General features: G+C 52.9%; 4 protein-coding genes across 4 annotated transcripts; 3 read left to right on the top strand and 1 right to left on the bottom strand.

Annotated features, from left to right (window-relative positions):
- The first annotated feature begins 536 nt into the window (after positions 1-536).
- Positions 537-1,776, top strand: BO88DRAFT_385028 (SND2/TMEM208 family protein). The gene is made up of 2 exons (XM_025704724.1): positions 537-810; positions 878-1,776. The coding sequence occupies exons 1-2, from the start codon at positions 802-804 to the stop codon at positions 1,394-1,396; spliced, it is 528 nt and encodes a 175-aa protein (XP_025565101.1). The 5' UTR covers positions 537-801; the 3' UTR covers positions 1,397-1,776.
- BO88DRAFT_403460 (uncharacterized protein) lies at positions 1,527-5,020 on the bottom strand. Its single transcript, XM_025706371.1, has 3 exons — positions 4,454-5,020; positions 3,648-4,364; positions 1,527-3,592 (listed from the first exon to the last, which is right to left on the bottom strand). Exons 1-3 carry the CDS (start codon positions 4,573-4,575, stop codon positions 1,894-1,896), a joined length of 2,538 nt encoding a protein of 845 aa, XP_025565100.1. The 5' UTR covers positions 4,576-5,020; the 3' UTR covers positions 1,527-1,893.
- Positions 5,021-5,304: 284 nt separating this feature from the next.
- Positions 5,305-10,606, top strand: BO88DRAFT_434056 (E3 ubiquitin-protein ligase SSM4). The gene is made up of 2 exons (XM_025709459.1): positions 5,305-8,880; positions 8,931-10,606. Exons 1-2 carry the CDS (start codon positions 5,601-5,603, stop codon positions 10,487-10,489), a joined length of 4,839 nt encoding a protein of 1,612 aa, XP_025565099.1. The 5' UTR covers positions 5,305-5,600; the 3' UTR covers positions 10,490-10,606.
- An 867-nt stretch (positions 10,607-11,473) lies between these two features.
- Positions 11,474-15,348, top strand: BO88DRAFT_335461 (uncharacterized protein; the record flags this gene model as incomplete). The annotated part of the gene is made up of 3 exons (XM_025702850.1): positions 11,474-11,510; positions 11,627-14,845; positions 14,915-15,348. The coding sequence occupies 3 exons, from the start codon at positions 11,474-11,476 to the stop codon at positions 15,346-15,348; spliced, it is 3,690 nt and encodes a 1,229-aa protein (XP_025565098.1).
- Positions 15,349-15,767: the final 419 nt, after the last annotated feature.

The following is a 15,767-nucleotide window of genomic DNA, read 5'->3' as shown; positions in this document are numbered from 1 at the left end:
AGGGAACAGAGGGAAAAAAAGATTGTTCGACCGTCAACACCCGTCAAAACAATAACCAGTAAAGTATATCGCCTGGCTAGTTTGCGCCCGATGGATCGCAACGGTTCTTGTCTAAATCTCCGCCACAGACCAGACTAGTTAAGAGGGGGTGGGTTGAAATGCGAAGCTGTGGCAGAGGAGAAAGGGAAAGTGGATGACGTCCGGACGACTCGTGACGCCGTGTAGGGCCCAAGAAGGTGTCAAAGGGAGTCAAATCGCATGTCGCGATGAGCAGACAGCGAAAGCGGCAGACAAGATACACGCGGAAGAAGCCCAAAGCAGGCCGAAGGGCGAAGCGGCAAGGTCCGACAGAAGTCGTAGTTCACGACGCCGTTTCTGGCGATGTTTTGGAGCAGCGAATCTGGCGGAGAGCGTGGCTGGTGAGAGGCGGAGGGCGGCTTGGCTGTTAGTACCAAGTAAGTAAGTTGGTTGTGGTGGGCAACGCCATTCCCTATTCGCCATCTGCTACTACTACTACTTACTACAAGTGTTACTTTCACACCTTCACTACCACTATCAATCAAATCTATCAATCGATTATCTAGACTCCTTATCCCTCCCCGATCATGCAACTTGCTTATCGCTAGTTAATTTATTCACTGAGCGGATCATCGCTCCCTGTCATTTCCACCAACCCCCCACTACACACTACTTACACCCAGTACCCTGACTTGCATCCGCACGCGACCTGCATCATCGTCATCCGATCATACCGGATTAATCTCAACTTCACACCACACACTACCTCCACCATTTACAACCATGGCTCAAGTCAGCATACCCAATCCCCCCATAAACTATATCCCTCCACTCAATTAACTAACCAACCTCTCAACAGAAAGCCGCCAAAACCCTCGCCGCGCGCAACGCGTCCCTCCTCACCCGCACCCACCTCATCAGTGCCGTCCTGCACATCCTCTTCCTTACCCTCCACTGGCTCTTCAACCGCCCCCGCTCCCTAACCCCCTACTTCACACTCGCCTGTCCGACCCTTCTCATCGAATTCTACCTCGAACGCCTCGGCCGCCCGGTCTACCACCCCGCTGATGGATCCCTCCGCTCTCCCGGCGAGGATCTCGGCGCCGCGGGACTGACGGAATACATGTGGGACGTGCTGTACTGGACGTGGGGATGTCTTGGAGCTGCCTGCTTGTTTGGCGATCGTGCTTGGTGGTTGTGGATTGTCGTGCCGGTGTATTCGGTCTGGTTGGCGTATAGTACCTTTATGGGGATGAAGAGTGGGTTGGCGGGGATGGGAGGTGCGGGTGCTGGGCAGGAGCAGGGTGGAGGTGCGGCGGAGAGTAAGAGGCAGAAGAAGATGGAGAAGAGGGGTGCTAGGGGGTTGCAGTATCGGTGAGGTGGTCTTTCGAGGGGTGGGTTGTTGTTTTTGGTTCATTGAGTGGAGTGGCTGTCTGGGGATGGTTCATGCATATATATTACTACAGGTGGCTACGCATTGCGCGGTTGGGTTTCACCATTTTTTATGGTTAAGCAAGTTGTATTTTAATGTGTGTAAAGATAGATTGGATGCGAGATGAACGCCTCCCAAAAAGCAAAAGGTTTCGGTGCCAGAGGGGCACAAAAATGTGGAAGCACGAGTGGCCGTTACCAGAATTGAAACAAATAAAAACAGCACATAGTACACAGCAAAGGGAGGAAGAGGAAGTTCTGGTGGTATAGGGGGTGAATGGAAAATGCGATATCATGACGTACAAATCGTGGGGAAACTATGTGGGGAATATCATGGCCGACCTGAGATGGTAAATCAAGCGAATAACAAGAATGTTTTGGGATATCAAATCATGAAAGAATTGCCAAGTAACAGCCAACCCTGTTTGTCTGTCTTATCTCAGGTTACAACTCCTCTACAGAGTTGTCTTCGCCGGCTGGGGTTGTTTCAGGGATGATGGTTTCCTCAGCCTCGGATACAACACTGCTCGCAGTGGAAGCCAGAGTTGCGGAGGACGATTCGGCGTCATCCATGGGCGAGTCCTCTTCGGCGTCTTCTATCTCGATGTCCTCGGCGAGTGACTCGGCGGACTCTTGCAGCTCTCCGTTGCTATCCTCGTCGTCGACGATAGCAGTCGACTCGAAGTCTGCTTCGGATGATGCATTGGGGGCTTCATCGGTTTCGTGGATAGGCTCTTCGGATTCTGGGAAGGGGGCGTTCGATGCCTCTGCATCGACTTCACTAACCTCATCAGAAGCGTCGTCAAACGCTACAGAAGGCTCTGGGGTTGGCGCTGGAGTCCCGTAAATCGAGTGCAGCTTGTTCATGATCTCTTCAGCGTAGGCAGAGTCCTTGTCAACAAGTAGACCTGAGATGAGATCCGCAACAGCCTGTTGCTGCTCAGCCGACAATGGGGGGCCAGAAGCCTGTGGTGTCTCGTCTTCCGACGAGGTTCTCACATCAGCCGCGGCTACTCCCCATGCCGCCTTCAGGTTAGCGGCATCCTGGTCATCGCCCAAAGGGCTAGTCGACTCGTATTCCGAAGGCAATCCACCGTTGGCCAGGGGCGAAGCATGCTCCTCATCATCTGCCATACTCTCCTCGTCGCCATCAGATCCGTCATTCGCGGCCCGAGAGGCAGCATCATAAGCAAAGACAGTCCCATCCGGACGCTCAGCATCGGCTGCCTCATCTGCCGGTCCTTCTTCATCCACAACAGGCTCGGGGGCACGGCTAGGCTTAGGCAACGAAGGCGGAGGCTCAGATCTGGTGTCAAAGTCATCGCTTGCTTCCCTGGCAGCGATCTTCCACTTGCCAACGTCCCTCAGCCGGGTCAGCTCCTTGGCTGCGGCCTCAGCAACTTCCATTCCGTGCGACAAGATCTCGTCCGCTACTGCGCGCGCTTCCTCAAGCTTCGCATGCTGAAGGCCAAATTCCAAGAACTCATCCTTCCATTCCTCGAACTGCGCCTTCAATGCATGGTACCTAGCCCAATCCTTGTAGGTAACACCATCCATCCAGGCCCAACGCATGCCGACCTCTTGAAGTCCGAGATCACGGACGCTATCCAGGACATCGAGCGTAGAGTTGATTGCGAAAGAAACGCGCCTTGTAAGCTCCTGGTCGAAGGAATGGCGCCATTCTCGAAGGGCATGAGCACGGTCCCGGATAGACACTGCGGCTTCCTTGATGTTTCCGAAAAGCTCGTTTGTCGCTGCCTGCTCCTCTTGTGGCACGTCTTCTTTAGGCAAGGACTCGGCGAGGTTGTTGATATGACGCTTGAGAGCTATAAGCTCGTTGTCAACAACAGCTTCCAATGCGGTCGCCAAGCTTTCTCCATGTGCGCGAACGCCACTTCCAATGAACCCGTTGACTATCTCTTGCAAGCGCTCTTCAAGATCCTCGAGTCCCTTCTCCGCAGCAACGGCAAACTTTTGTTGCCAGGTGCGCAGGTCAGTCTCGATGCTATTGCGTGCTTTCGCAGCTTGTTCAGTAGGCGACAGCGTAGGCGTTGCGGTAGCTTGCTCGGTTGTGGACGACGTCGTCAAGTCGTCCACCTCAGTAGCCTTTGGTGCAGTGAAAAACGATGCTTGTTGAGATGCACTGCGAATAACAAGTTAACACATGAAGCACGTATATCGCGGGGATAAAAGCCTACCTCTCCACTTCCTCTGCAACCTGTCGCAGCCTCTTCTCCTCACGATAACTTGCCAGTCTTTCTCCGATCTTGACTAGCTGAGGCTCAACATTCTGAGAGTAGACGCCGGTGACTCTGGGCCATAATGTACTATGAATGAAGTAGATAGCCGCCGACCATGAGTTCTGCGCATAAGGGAGAACGGTTGTTGTGAGCATATCCTGGCCCGTTGTATAGGTCTTACCGATAAAAGGCCTATACTTTGCGCCGAATGGGAGAAGGTAGTCTCCATATGCAGACTTGATCGCGCCGTTGGCTTTTTGGAAGGATGGCGACAGGGCCGTCTCGACGGTTTGAACATGGGGATATACTTGAGATTGGTACAAGCCATTTGCTCTGTCCTTAGCGGACTGCAACTGTGGGACGACAATCGTCTCCCACTGCTGCTGGCCATAAAGCTGGGCTTTATCCAAAGCGGGTGCCCCAAATCTCTCATATCCGTGCTTAACGACGCGCGAAGTGGGCGCGTAGACTTTCTCATTGAGAACCTGCACGTAGGGGCGTGCTGTCTCGACATATGGCGCGCCATAAGCGTTATAATACGGCATCACATGGGGCTCGACATAGGAGCGAGCAAGCAGGTATGGCTTGCATACTCGCGGCGAGGAATCCGTAAGGTCGGAGAGCTGAGAAGGGCAGCGCAGGAATGGCGTAAGAAGAGCATACCAGATACAGAGCCTATCAATTTGATCGCCAGATTAGCAACGGTTCAACTCCATAACGCGGTGGACCGAAGATCCCGGTCTAGCTAGCATTTTAAGACTTACCGCACCACCAGCCCAACTGTCCAGCGGATAGTTCCTCGTTTGCTTGGCTTGGAAGCACTGCTCCTGGATTTTATTATCCGATCGGCCCCATCCGGGACGTGACTATTATCCGGAACGGTCATCATGAATCGTCCCCGTTGTCAACGGGGGTGCCGCTCGCTTCGAGTCCGGCGGGCAGAAAACTGAAACTCGCGTCGCGTGTCCAATTCGATGAAGATAGGAGATGACTGAGTCAAAGATGGTGAGGCCTAGATTATCTCCTGAGCCTTCCGGAAATTCGGACAAACTAAAGGGCCCAGTCGACTCTGGGGGGGGAGGATGAAAGGGTCTTAGCAACGTTTTTCCGGAATCACAAGCTGGGATCCTCGAAGCGCACGCGACGATCAATTCCCGTCTCCGCCTTGGCGCCGTCGAGTTTTAGAGGGGTACTTCGTAATACCAGTCTGTCTGTGTCTTGACGGGAAAGGAACAGACAGTGTCACGGTATATATCTAGAACGGAGGGAAAGCAAGGCTTGAATGACGAGATTTGGAGTGGGTGCTCTGTCGATCACAGAGTAGATCTCCAGTTGTCAACAACACGCTTGCTGGATTCAGGGAACAACAACAATAGCCATAGTAATTAGCCTTTATTGTAAGGAGCTGTGAGGTCATCGGTCCTTCGGTGGCACTTCACAATACCGTCTTACAGAATCTGACGTGCAGATCTGCATTTATGCAGGCCATTGGGAGGCCCCTCACCGCCCTTGGAGGTACTGTACCGTAATATCACATGACCGAGGCCTGGAGGGTCTCGTGCTGATTCAGCATATGTTGGGGGGATCGACCAGTTCAGGTGAACCACAGCTTTGGCTGGTCTTTTGCCTTTCCACCGACTGCTTTGCTTGCCACATACGCCTCTTACGGAAACCCGCCTATGGTTGGACACTGACGTGGATTTTCTCCTAGCAGCAACTATCTGAAAGTCCCGTTGAGGCAGGATTGTATCAAATCGCGAGAGAATCCCCTGGCGCAGTATCTCCGTTCCATCATCTCGCTTTCTCGGTTCACACGTACTTGTCCGCGTTGCTACACGCCCTTCCGAACATGATATCTGATTGCCGCTGCTGAAGACGATAAGCTCGTCGAGTCGACGTTGATTGCGCAAAATGGAGTTTCCCGAGGGCTCATCCCGGGATTATACCCATTCTACCTCGTTCCCCGACCTAATGAATGACCCGGCCTATCAGACGAACTATAAGGGAAAGGAGAGGGAGTTTGAAGAGCCAGACACTTGTCGCATATGCCGTGGTGAGGGTACCGAGGAGGAACAACTCTTTTATCCGTGCAAATGTAGCGGGAGCATCAAGTTCGTTCACCAGGCATGCCTGGTAGAATGGCTGTCCCACTCCCAGAAGAAGCATTGCGAACTGTGCAAAACGCCCTTTCGCTTTACGAAGTTATACGATCCGAATATGCCCCAGAATCTCCCTGCTCCGCTTTTCCTCCGACAGCTACTAATCCATAGTTTTCGCACTATCGTCACATGGCTGCGGTTTGTACTTGTCGCGTTCGTCTGGCTTGGGTGGCTGCCATGGTCGATGAGGGCGATTTGGAGAGCTCTTTTCTGGCTGGCTGATGGCCGCTGGTCTGGGGCGGATGCTCCCCAGCAATCTTCATCCGAACATCTAGCCCAAGTTGTAGCAAATGGAACGGCTTCCATGAATGTGGGAGCCGCTACCGCCGCATTAGCGGGAGCATCAGATGTGCCAGCCGTGCAGTCACCGGTTTCATCTATGTTCAGTTTCTCATCAGGCGAGCCTCTACTTCTCACAGTCATCAAGAAGGCTTTCTCTGCCTTGTTCTTCCCCGCAATGTCGGGTACCGGTTCGTTGAGCACTAGCCCTTCGAATGTGACAGCTGCTTCATACAAGCCTCGGCGCCCATCGTGGCTCTCAGATGTGGAATTTCTCAACACACTGACACCATCGCCCACGATTAATAACATTCTTATTGATACCTTAGAAGGTCAACTCATAACCTTATTGGTTGTCATCTCGTTCATTCTGATCTTCCTGATCCGCGAGTGGGTTGTTCAACAGCAGCCCATGGCCAACATCGCCGAGGGTGAGCGGGAAGCTGCTGTCCAGCTGATTGCGAATAACCGTCCAGTACAGCGCCCTGAAGAGGTACAGCCAGAGCTACGCGCCCCTCAGCCAGAGGATGTACCCCGCGATGAAAGTACTCATGAACACGTGGAAGATATTTCTAACCGCGCAGACCAAGGAGGACTTGGCTCTCTGGCTGAGACCGAGTCGTATCGTGTGCATTCCTCGTTCCGCGATGGTAGCTCAAGCAGTTCCAGTGACTCGGGTACCCAGGGACCTAGTACTTCGCAGCATATGTTCCGGCGTAATAGTGACAGTGAGGATGAACTGAACCCCTTGTCCCTCGAGCACTCGACCTCTCACGGCAACCAGGTCTGGCCTGGAGTGGACACGTTCAGGGATCTCTGGGCACGTGGCCATGGTGATCCTGAGCAGGTCCTCAGACTTGTAAGAGAGGAAGGGCGCCAGGATGAACTGGGCTGGATAGTCACGGCAATGACCAAGCTTCAACGGAACGATTCCCTGCGCGGTTCTTGGAGGCGCGAATCACCTCTTCACGAGGCCGCTAGTTCAGATTCCTTTGCCGATCAGACAGAGATGCAAAGTGAACCCAGTTCAGCACGATCACCACTGTTGGAACCCTCGTCATCAGCGGCCAACCGTCATCCTTGGGATATCGCCTCCGTGTCCAATCCACTGGGGACTGACGCGAGTGATGATCGGCAAGACCGCGATTATAGTGATGATGCTCTCGGCTCTAGCCTCCGTGCTGTAGGTGACTCTGAGGTACCGTCCGATTCGACACCTTCCGCCGACACTGGCATTCAGCCCGATCAAGTTCCGAGCGCCTCGGCTTCGACCAACGCGGTCACACCGAATGCTGAACGGACCCCTGAAAATGCCATGGCAACGCCGCAGAATGATCAAGCAGCTCCGGCTTCTCCGAAGAACTTGGTTACAAGACTCTTCGACTGGTTCTGGGCTGATCTTGAAACTCCTGATCAAGGTCAAGATCGTCCGCAAGAGGATGATGATCATGTAGTCGAGGACCCTGCTTTGGAGGCGCCGTTCGTACCCATTCAGAATAACAGACGCCTTGCCAATGAAGCCGCACCGAACAACCAAGCTATCGCCCCAGATTTCGGTCTTGATGCAAATGACGCTGAGGCAGTCGAGGAGGGAGATGACTTGGAGGGCATTCTGGAGCTCATTGGCATGCAAGGTCCAATTTTTGGCCTTCTGCAGAATGGAGTCTTCAGCGCGCTCTTGATCTCGTTTACCGTGGCAATTGGCATTTGGCTTCCCTATCTCTGGGGCAAAATTGCCCTTGTACTCCTCGCGAACCCCGTACAACTGGTCTTCGGTGTTCCCATGACCGCCATATCGGTCTTCGCAGATGTAACGCTGGACACCCTTATCGGTAGCTTGGGCTACGTTATGTACTGGCTTAGCCTCATATGCAAAGTGGTGCTCAGTCCCTTCGGTGCTTTTGTCCCATTGGGAGAATGGATTCCGCAGACCAAGTCAGTCACCAGTGCCTCGTTATCACTCATCGACGCCAGTAGTCACCGACTACGAAATGTCTTGCAGGCTTTCTTTGTCTTCCACGAATCCGACGTGCCTATGTTCTCGGTTCTCTCCCATCAAGCTCTAAAGATCCACCAAGCGCGCATCGCCGCCTTTACTCATACGGCCTTCACAGTCGGCAAATTCATTCTGCATGACTTCCCTCTTCGAATTGTGTCTCATGGACCGGTGGGTGCCTTTGAAGTCGAGAATGGGTTTGACGGCTTGGCCCAGCTACTAGTCCAGACACGGGACCAGGTCTACGACCTTGTCCATCAGTTGCTTTACACCTCGAAGGGCACAAGCTGGTTCGGTTCCAGTGTGAGTGGTTCAGCTTCGGCAGGCATCACCATCAGTTATGATCTAGCTGTGTGGGATACGAAAGATCGCGTCATTGCTATCTTTATGGGCTACCTTCTTGCGTCGGCCCTCGGACTTCTGTACTTGCGTTTCACCAATATGCTTTCTGGTGGCGAACGTGGACAGAGAGTGGAAGGCATTGTTGCCGACATACTTCACCAAGCAGGTGGAGTTATGAAGGTTATCCTCATCATCGGCATCGAAATGATTGTTTTTCCACTGTATTGCGGTTCGTTACTTGATGTTGCACTGTTACCTCTCTTTGAGAACGCCACGATTGCCTCGCGTTTAGAGTTCACCTCCTCATCACCCCTTACGTCTCTTTTTGTGCACTGGTTCATTGGAACCTGTTATATGTTCCACTTTGCCCTTTTCGTGTCCATGTGCAGGAAGATAATGCGGAGCGGTGTACTTTGTAAGTCATACCCTGCCTCCTTCCCCAAACTGTCGCTAATTGATGGCTAGACTTTATTCGCGATCCAGACGACCCGACATTCCATCCAGTGCGAGATGTTCTGGAGCGCAACATCACAACGCAGCTGCGGAAGATTGCGTTCAGTGCCCTTGTCTACGGCGCCCTGGTCATTGTCTGCTTGGGTGGTGTCGTATGGGGAATCTACTACGCCTTCGACGATGTGCTTCCTGTGCATTGGTCTGCTACTATTCCTGTCTTGGAGTTTCCCGTGGACCTGTTGTTCTACAACTTCGTCATGCCACTTGCCATTCAATCGATCAAGCCGTCGGACGGTCTCCACAATCTTTATGATTGGTGGTTCCACAAGTGCGCTCGTTTCCTGCGCCTGACCAACTTTTTCTTTGGCGAGAGGCAAGTCGACGAAGAGGGATATCACGCCCGTCGGACTTGGTGGGACGTCTTGTCAGCCGCCAAGGGAGATCCGGAACACCCGGTAGTCGATGGACATCCACAAAATGACGACAGTGAGAAGCCCAGTGTCTACTTCGCTCGTGATGGACGATTCGTACGGGCACCTGCTTCCGATCAAGTCCGCATCCCTAAAGGCAGTCAAGTATTCCTTGAGGTGACCGAGTCTAATCAGCGGGTTGACGGGGCACCAGATACGGATCAGGGTCTCCATGGGCGAGCCAATGACATGTTCACCAAGGTTTACATTCCGCCGCGCTTCCGTACTCGCATTGCAGCCTTCATCCTACTGATCTGGGTGTTTGCTGCTGCCACCGGTGTAGGCATCACCGTTGTTCCTCTGATCATTGGCCGAAAGGTCATGTCGTCCACTTTCCCTCACCGACCGCTCAACGATGTGTATGCCTTCTCCACGGGCACATCCATCGTTGGCACTGCTGCCTACATTCTGTACTATTCAAGGCCTTTCCTTACCGCGGCGAAAGACCGGTTGAGCCCTTACCTACAGTCCCCTCGGGAGGCATGCGTCGGTGTGATGCATATCATCCTCGATGCGGCTCGAATTACCTATGTTCTCGCCACGTTCGCGGTGCTCCTGCCGTCTCTTGTTGCGCTAGTCATGGAGCTATATCTCTTAGTTCCAGCGCACACGTATGTTGGTGGCGCCCAGGCCCATGTCATTCATTTCATCCAGGACTGGACACTCGGAGTGCTCTATGTGCAAATGGCCGTCAAGTTTGTGTTGTGGAATGCTGCCTCCCGTCCAGCAGCAGCACTGAATGCTATTGTTCGAGATGGAATGCTGAAGCCTAATGCTAAAGTGACTACGCGAGCAGTTCTGCTCCCGGTGATGCTGCTGGCCACGCTTGCGGTCGTGGTACCACTAATTCTTGGATTCAGCATGAATGCCACGGTATTTTCATCCACGCCGGAGGTGCAGTCCAAGGTTTACCGGTATGCGTATCCGGCCACGCTGGTAATCAGTCTGATGGGCTGGCTAGTGTATCTGGTACGGCGGCAAGTGGAGATTTGGCGAGTCAATATCCGGGACGACGTCTACCTAATTGGGGAGCGCCTGCACAATTTCCGCGAGAAACGGGCACGGGATGTCGGGGTGCCACGGCGAGTCATTACCGGGTAAGCGATGTTGTCGTCGTTGCCTGGACCCTTCTTTCCTATTTACCATTCAATTTCTATGTAAATCAGTTACAAAGTTACAATAGACGTATTTTTAAAACAGCAAATATGATGATTAGACATGATTACTATGTGGGTGCCTGTAGGACAGCTGCCTAGCATTGGATTGTTGTTGTGGTGCATCATACATGATAGTAGGTTGCGTATACTGATGGAGTAAACAAACGGCAGTCAGTAGGTAACAGTAGAGTTTCAAGGGTCATTCGGCGTAACCCTGACCCTAGTGGGGCCTGTGATGTGTTTCGACTGCAGAACCTTCAACAACAAGCATGATGGGGATTATCCAACTGGGAGACTAATAAGGTAGAGATGACTACGTAGATACTTGCAAGATTTACCTGTCTGCCTAGGGACGATCTGGTACCATTACCTGATTCGGGATAGTGCCAACACATGCAAGAAATGCTACTCGGCGGGTTCATCCGCTCTTGAATGTTGGGTTAGTCATGCCGCACAATTACTCTAAATTAGCAGTGCACGTGCCCATCAGCAGCGCGCGGGCCAATCACAGCCCCGCCGTGGTGGATCAGGCCAAAAAGGCGGCTGCCTGGGGATGAGATGTGGCTTGGCAGCGGGTGAGGCTTTGCGGGCACTCGCCACTCCCTATTGGTTAGGCAACAGGATTCCACCTTATTCTTAACTTATTCTTAGTGACTGACCTTCCCTCCCATCTTCGCTCTCGCTACTGCACTGTCTATCCAACCCCCATCACCACAACCCACCACCATGTTGCACTACTACTAACAGATAGTGCCTGTCTTCCCTACCCACCCCCTCTTCCTCCGCTCTGTTATCAGGCCATGCGTCTTCTCTAGACCTCTTACCGTACCCACTCTGCAATGTTCTAAAAGAGCTCCAATCCCCGTCCTTCGTTTACCTGCGTGATACCCCCGGACTCTGCGCGCCAAGATGTCCGTCCTCCGCCATCATGGGGGTGCCTACCTCCAACGGCGCCTCACCAAAATGTATACCGATACAAAGACCTCTTGTGAGAGTGTCACTACGGCTTCCATTGCGGTTGATGACCCCGAATTGGTCATGCTGCATCGCAGTTTCAAGACCCAGAGGGATCGATTGCTAGCGTGGGGCCTGGACTGGAGCGATGCCAGTGCCGCCCAGCCTAATGATATTGACGAATCATTAACCCAAGCTGGCTACAGTGAAATTGTCGAGAGTGTCATGTCTTCCATTCAGGTGCTGCTGAATGAGGCGGAGCGTATCCAGCATGGCGGTGCCTCCGATCTGCCTCCGAAAGGCGCTAGTGCGGACACTCCTAAGGGCGGTCTCAGTGGTCTTCCAGTCAAGTCTCACTGGACCAGTGATGAGATCAGCCGTTCCAAGACTCTGCTGGCAGACCTGGAAGGCTATATCGACACCCTCTATGACCTGTCGAGCTCACGACGCAACATGAGTGCTAGCATGACTGCTGGTGGACAGTCCACTACCAAGGGCCGATCCCGGCCCGCTGCCATCTCCGACTACTCCATCTTGGACTCAAAAGCCTACCACGGTGCATCTTTTGACGGCACACAACAGAGTCCCTTTGATATAGCACCATCGCCTACGCACAATGCGGCGGCATTCAGCCAGGCTCGATCTGAAAAGATGCCTTTCGATAAGGCCCCGCTGGACACTTATGTTATCGATCGTTCTGCACTACAGTTGTCTGGTTCTTCGCATGACAACAATCCGCCCCCTTATGAGCAGGTTGCGGCTTCTACCAACTCTCGGGCCATCGGTCGCATCAGGACATCGGCATCGCCTTTTCTGTACGGCACCAAGGATTCCACAGCAACAATCCTCGTCGATTATATGCCGATGATGCTCGAAGCATCGAGTGCCGCCACCAAGCCGGAGAAGAAACGACTGGACCATGTACAGCGGACTCTGGAACAGCTCGTGCAGAACTCGCGTGTGTCTCACCTGGGCTTGCTGAAGTTCCTGGGCTATTTTATCGACATGCCAAATTCCCGATACGCATTCGTCTATCAGATGCCTATGGACTACTTCCCATTCCTTCGCAACCCTACTGATCTTCTGAATGGGTTGAAACCGAAACCCCTCGTTTCTCTCTTCCAAACCAGTGATGAACACCCTATTCCGAATCTAGAAACGCGCTTTCGCTTAGCTTATGACCTCCTGATGGCGGTGTTACAGCTAAGGAGCCAGAACCTTGTACATGGCAACATTAACAGCAGTAACATCCTTATCTTCCCCGGCTTGACGAACTCGAACCGCGATGAAGTCGGACTGACGGAGGACTTGCGCCGTCCCTACCTAACTTCATTTGCTCAGTTCTCTGGAAACGGGCCGTCACCCGAACCCCTGTCTTCCAGCATATATCGTCACCCGGACGATAAGCGGTCGATGGAGGATGATGCCGCCTGGGCATACGACCTGTACTCGCTTGGCCTCGTGCTGCTCGAAATCGGACTTTGGACTCCCATTAGTCGGATCTGGAAGATGAAGTACAACAACTCCATGTTCAAGCAAAGAATTGAGAACACCTACTTGAAGAAGCTGGGCCCTAAATGCGGCAGCGCATATCTCCATGTGGTACAGCTGTGCTTGGATGCGCCAAATTTCCATCTGTCCACCCAGCCGTTCGATGACCTGAACCTCCGCGTCCCTCAGGCCTTCCACTACCCCGTTCTCGACCTCTCCGCGCCCGACAGTATCTTCTCGTTCTCTATGAACTTTCTTTACACTATGTGCAAGATAATCTGGTCCTGCTGCAGGATAGACATGTTCTCTGCTCCTACCGCTGACGAGCTGGATGACTGCCTCCCGCTTGCCCTTGTTCCTGGACTGGACTCGGCGCCGATGAAGGAACCTGTTCGTGAGTTCAAACCTACTCCGGAGCCCATCCGACCTTTCCAGGAACCATTTTCCACGCTACCTACTGCCGACATGAAGATGTTCCGGGATAAGATCAAAGTGGAGGAGCGCAAAGTACGAAAGCGCACTTGCAAAAAGCTGTCGGGCTTGGAGATCCCACAAGACCATCTCAATAAATGGAACTTCCAGATGCTACCACGCTTGAGGAAGCTTCTACAGAAGATCCTGAAGGACTCTGCCGAATCATGCAGTGTTACACTCATGATGACTGGTGAAACGGTCGACAACGCCAAGACCACGGTCTGTGTCACTTGTGCCAGTGCAAAGAAGGTTCGGGCCGCACTCAAGAAGTATTTTGTCCTTGATAGCGAAGAGTGGGATCTCCTTGTCCTTCGTGGTGATGTACAGAGATCGAAGGTTCCACGCAAGAAGCGTCGCAGGCCGGCAATGGCAGGGCAAGGAAATGCTGGCGCACCTGCATTGGTCCAGAATGACCCAAATCCTTGCTATCAGGAACGGCCTCTATGCGGTGCATCAATTGGCGCTTTCATCAACGAAGAACATCTGCCACCTGTATCTTATGGGGGAGCTATCCTGGTCGATGGTATGCCCTATGGGATGACTGTCCATCACATGCTAGAATCACCAAGTGACCAGGAGGATGCGGATGAGCCAGATACCGGTGGCCCTCTACGGTCTTCTGCAAATTGGATGCACGAAATGGCAGCGCCTCAGAATCCAGAGTATATGTACTCCTGGGCTGACGAGGGCCCGTCAGATGTCGCATCAGACCTTGAATTCGAGGTTTCGGAAGACGAGGATGGGGATGATATCTCGCTGTCACCCAGTCTAGATGGAACATTCGAAGACTCATACCTTTCCGAAGGCTACTCCTCTGACGAAGACGGAGGAAACGCTGATGACCCCTATGATGACGAAGATGCAGCATCGATAGGCGATACTCCCGGGATTGATCCTGGAGACGAGCCCTTGCTATACGTCACACAGCCAGCCATTGATGACATCGATGAGAGTTATTTTCCAAGCCCTGAAGATCGCGATGATGAACATCTTGCCTCTCACGCTTTTGGATACGTACACGCATCCTCGGGTGTTCGGCGCTGGACGCGAAAAGGGATCCGACACGAGATTGACTGGGCACTGATCAAGATCAATGATGAGCGGATCAACGTGCGCAACATCGTCTACGACAAGACGTCCGTAATGAGGCCAGACGCGTATGGACAGAGACGGGGCCAACAGGCGCGCATGCCGCGGCAACCAGAGACTATCTATCTCAATAACATTTGCCGGCTAGAAGACCTGGGGGGCCTCCGAGTCCACTGCTGTGGCCGAACCAGTGGTCTGCAAACCGGCCAGATCTCCAGAGCCATGACTCTCGTCAAACTGCATGGGCGACAAACCTTCTCCACCAGCTTCTGTGTTGATGGAAACTTCGGAGGTAAGTGAGTCTGACTCGTCTTTACAGACACACATTCGATTAAGGAATCCTTACTAATGTTTCTTACAGTGCCCGGCGACTCAGGAGCCTGGGTGTTCGAAAAGGCCAGCGGTCGAGTTTGCGGCCACGTTCTCGCGTGGTCCGACAAAACCCGCACCGCTTACATCGCCCCCATGGAAATACTCCTCGAAGACATCGCTCGCTCCCTGAATGCCAACTACATCAGTCTGCCGCCCGGCAATCCTGACGAGTCCCGCGCCAGCTCCATGCATCATCGCCCAAACCCAAACCCGTCTGCCATGGACCCCTACCACCAACATCCTGCCTACCACGCCCCTCGCCCTATCCGCGGCCAACTCCCCGTGGACATTAACCCTCTTCGCATCGATGACGGAGACATGGACTCGGTAAATCCCAGTCGCGGAACGCGCGAAGTATCAACCCCATACCGGGGAATGCCTATCCTTACCCCACCTCGAAGCCTGGAAAGGCAACTCGCATGACTCGCTCGCTGCTCTTTTCCCGCCTCCATAAGCAGCACTACTATACATTCCTTACCTTAATCACTGTACTTGCTACTATATTCCCCACCCGCACACTGACGGACTATTCCCTTTCTGATGACATTGATTTGAACGAGTGGACAAGAACATAATACCCCATTTTGTTTGTTGGTTGTTGCTATTATTTTGCTTTGCTGTTTTCGGCGTTTGAGCTGGTTGATTCCATCCCTACGCTGATGGATGAGAGATGGATGAGAGATGGATGAGAGATGGATGAGAGATGGATGAGAGATGGATGGATGGATCCGTGCAGACTAGTTTTGGACTAGTTACTATCTGTCTGTCGATGGTTATATCATTAGCCTATTATCATTAGCTTATCTATATACACAAGTCGAGTCCCCTTTCCTCGCGAGGGG

This window comes from Aspergillus vadensis (assembly GCF_003184925.1).
Source record: "Aspergillus vadensis CBS 113365 unplaced genomic scaffold BO88scaffold_6, whole genome shotgun sequence".
Classification (NCBI taxonomy): domain Eukaryota; kingdom Fungi; phylum Ascomycota; class Eurotiomycetes; order Eurotiales; family Aspergillaceae; genus Aspergillus; species Aspergillus vadensis.
Note: the sequence above shows the minus strand (reverse complement) of the source record. Positions and strands in the feature narration are given on the sequence as shown.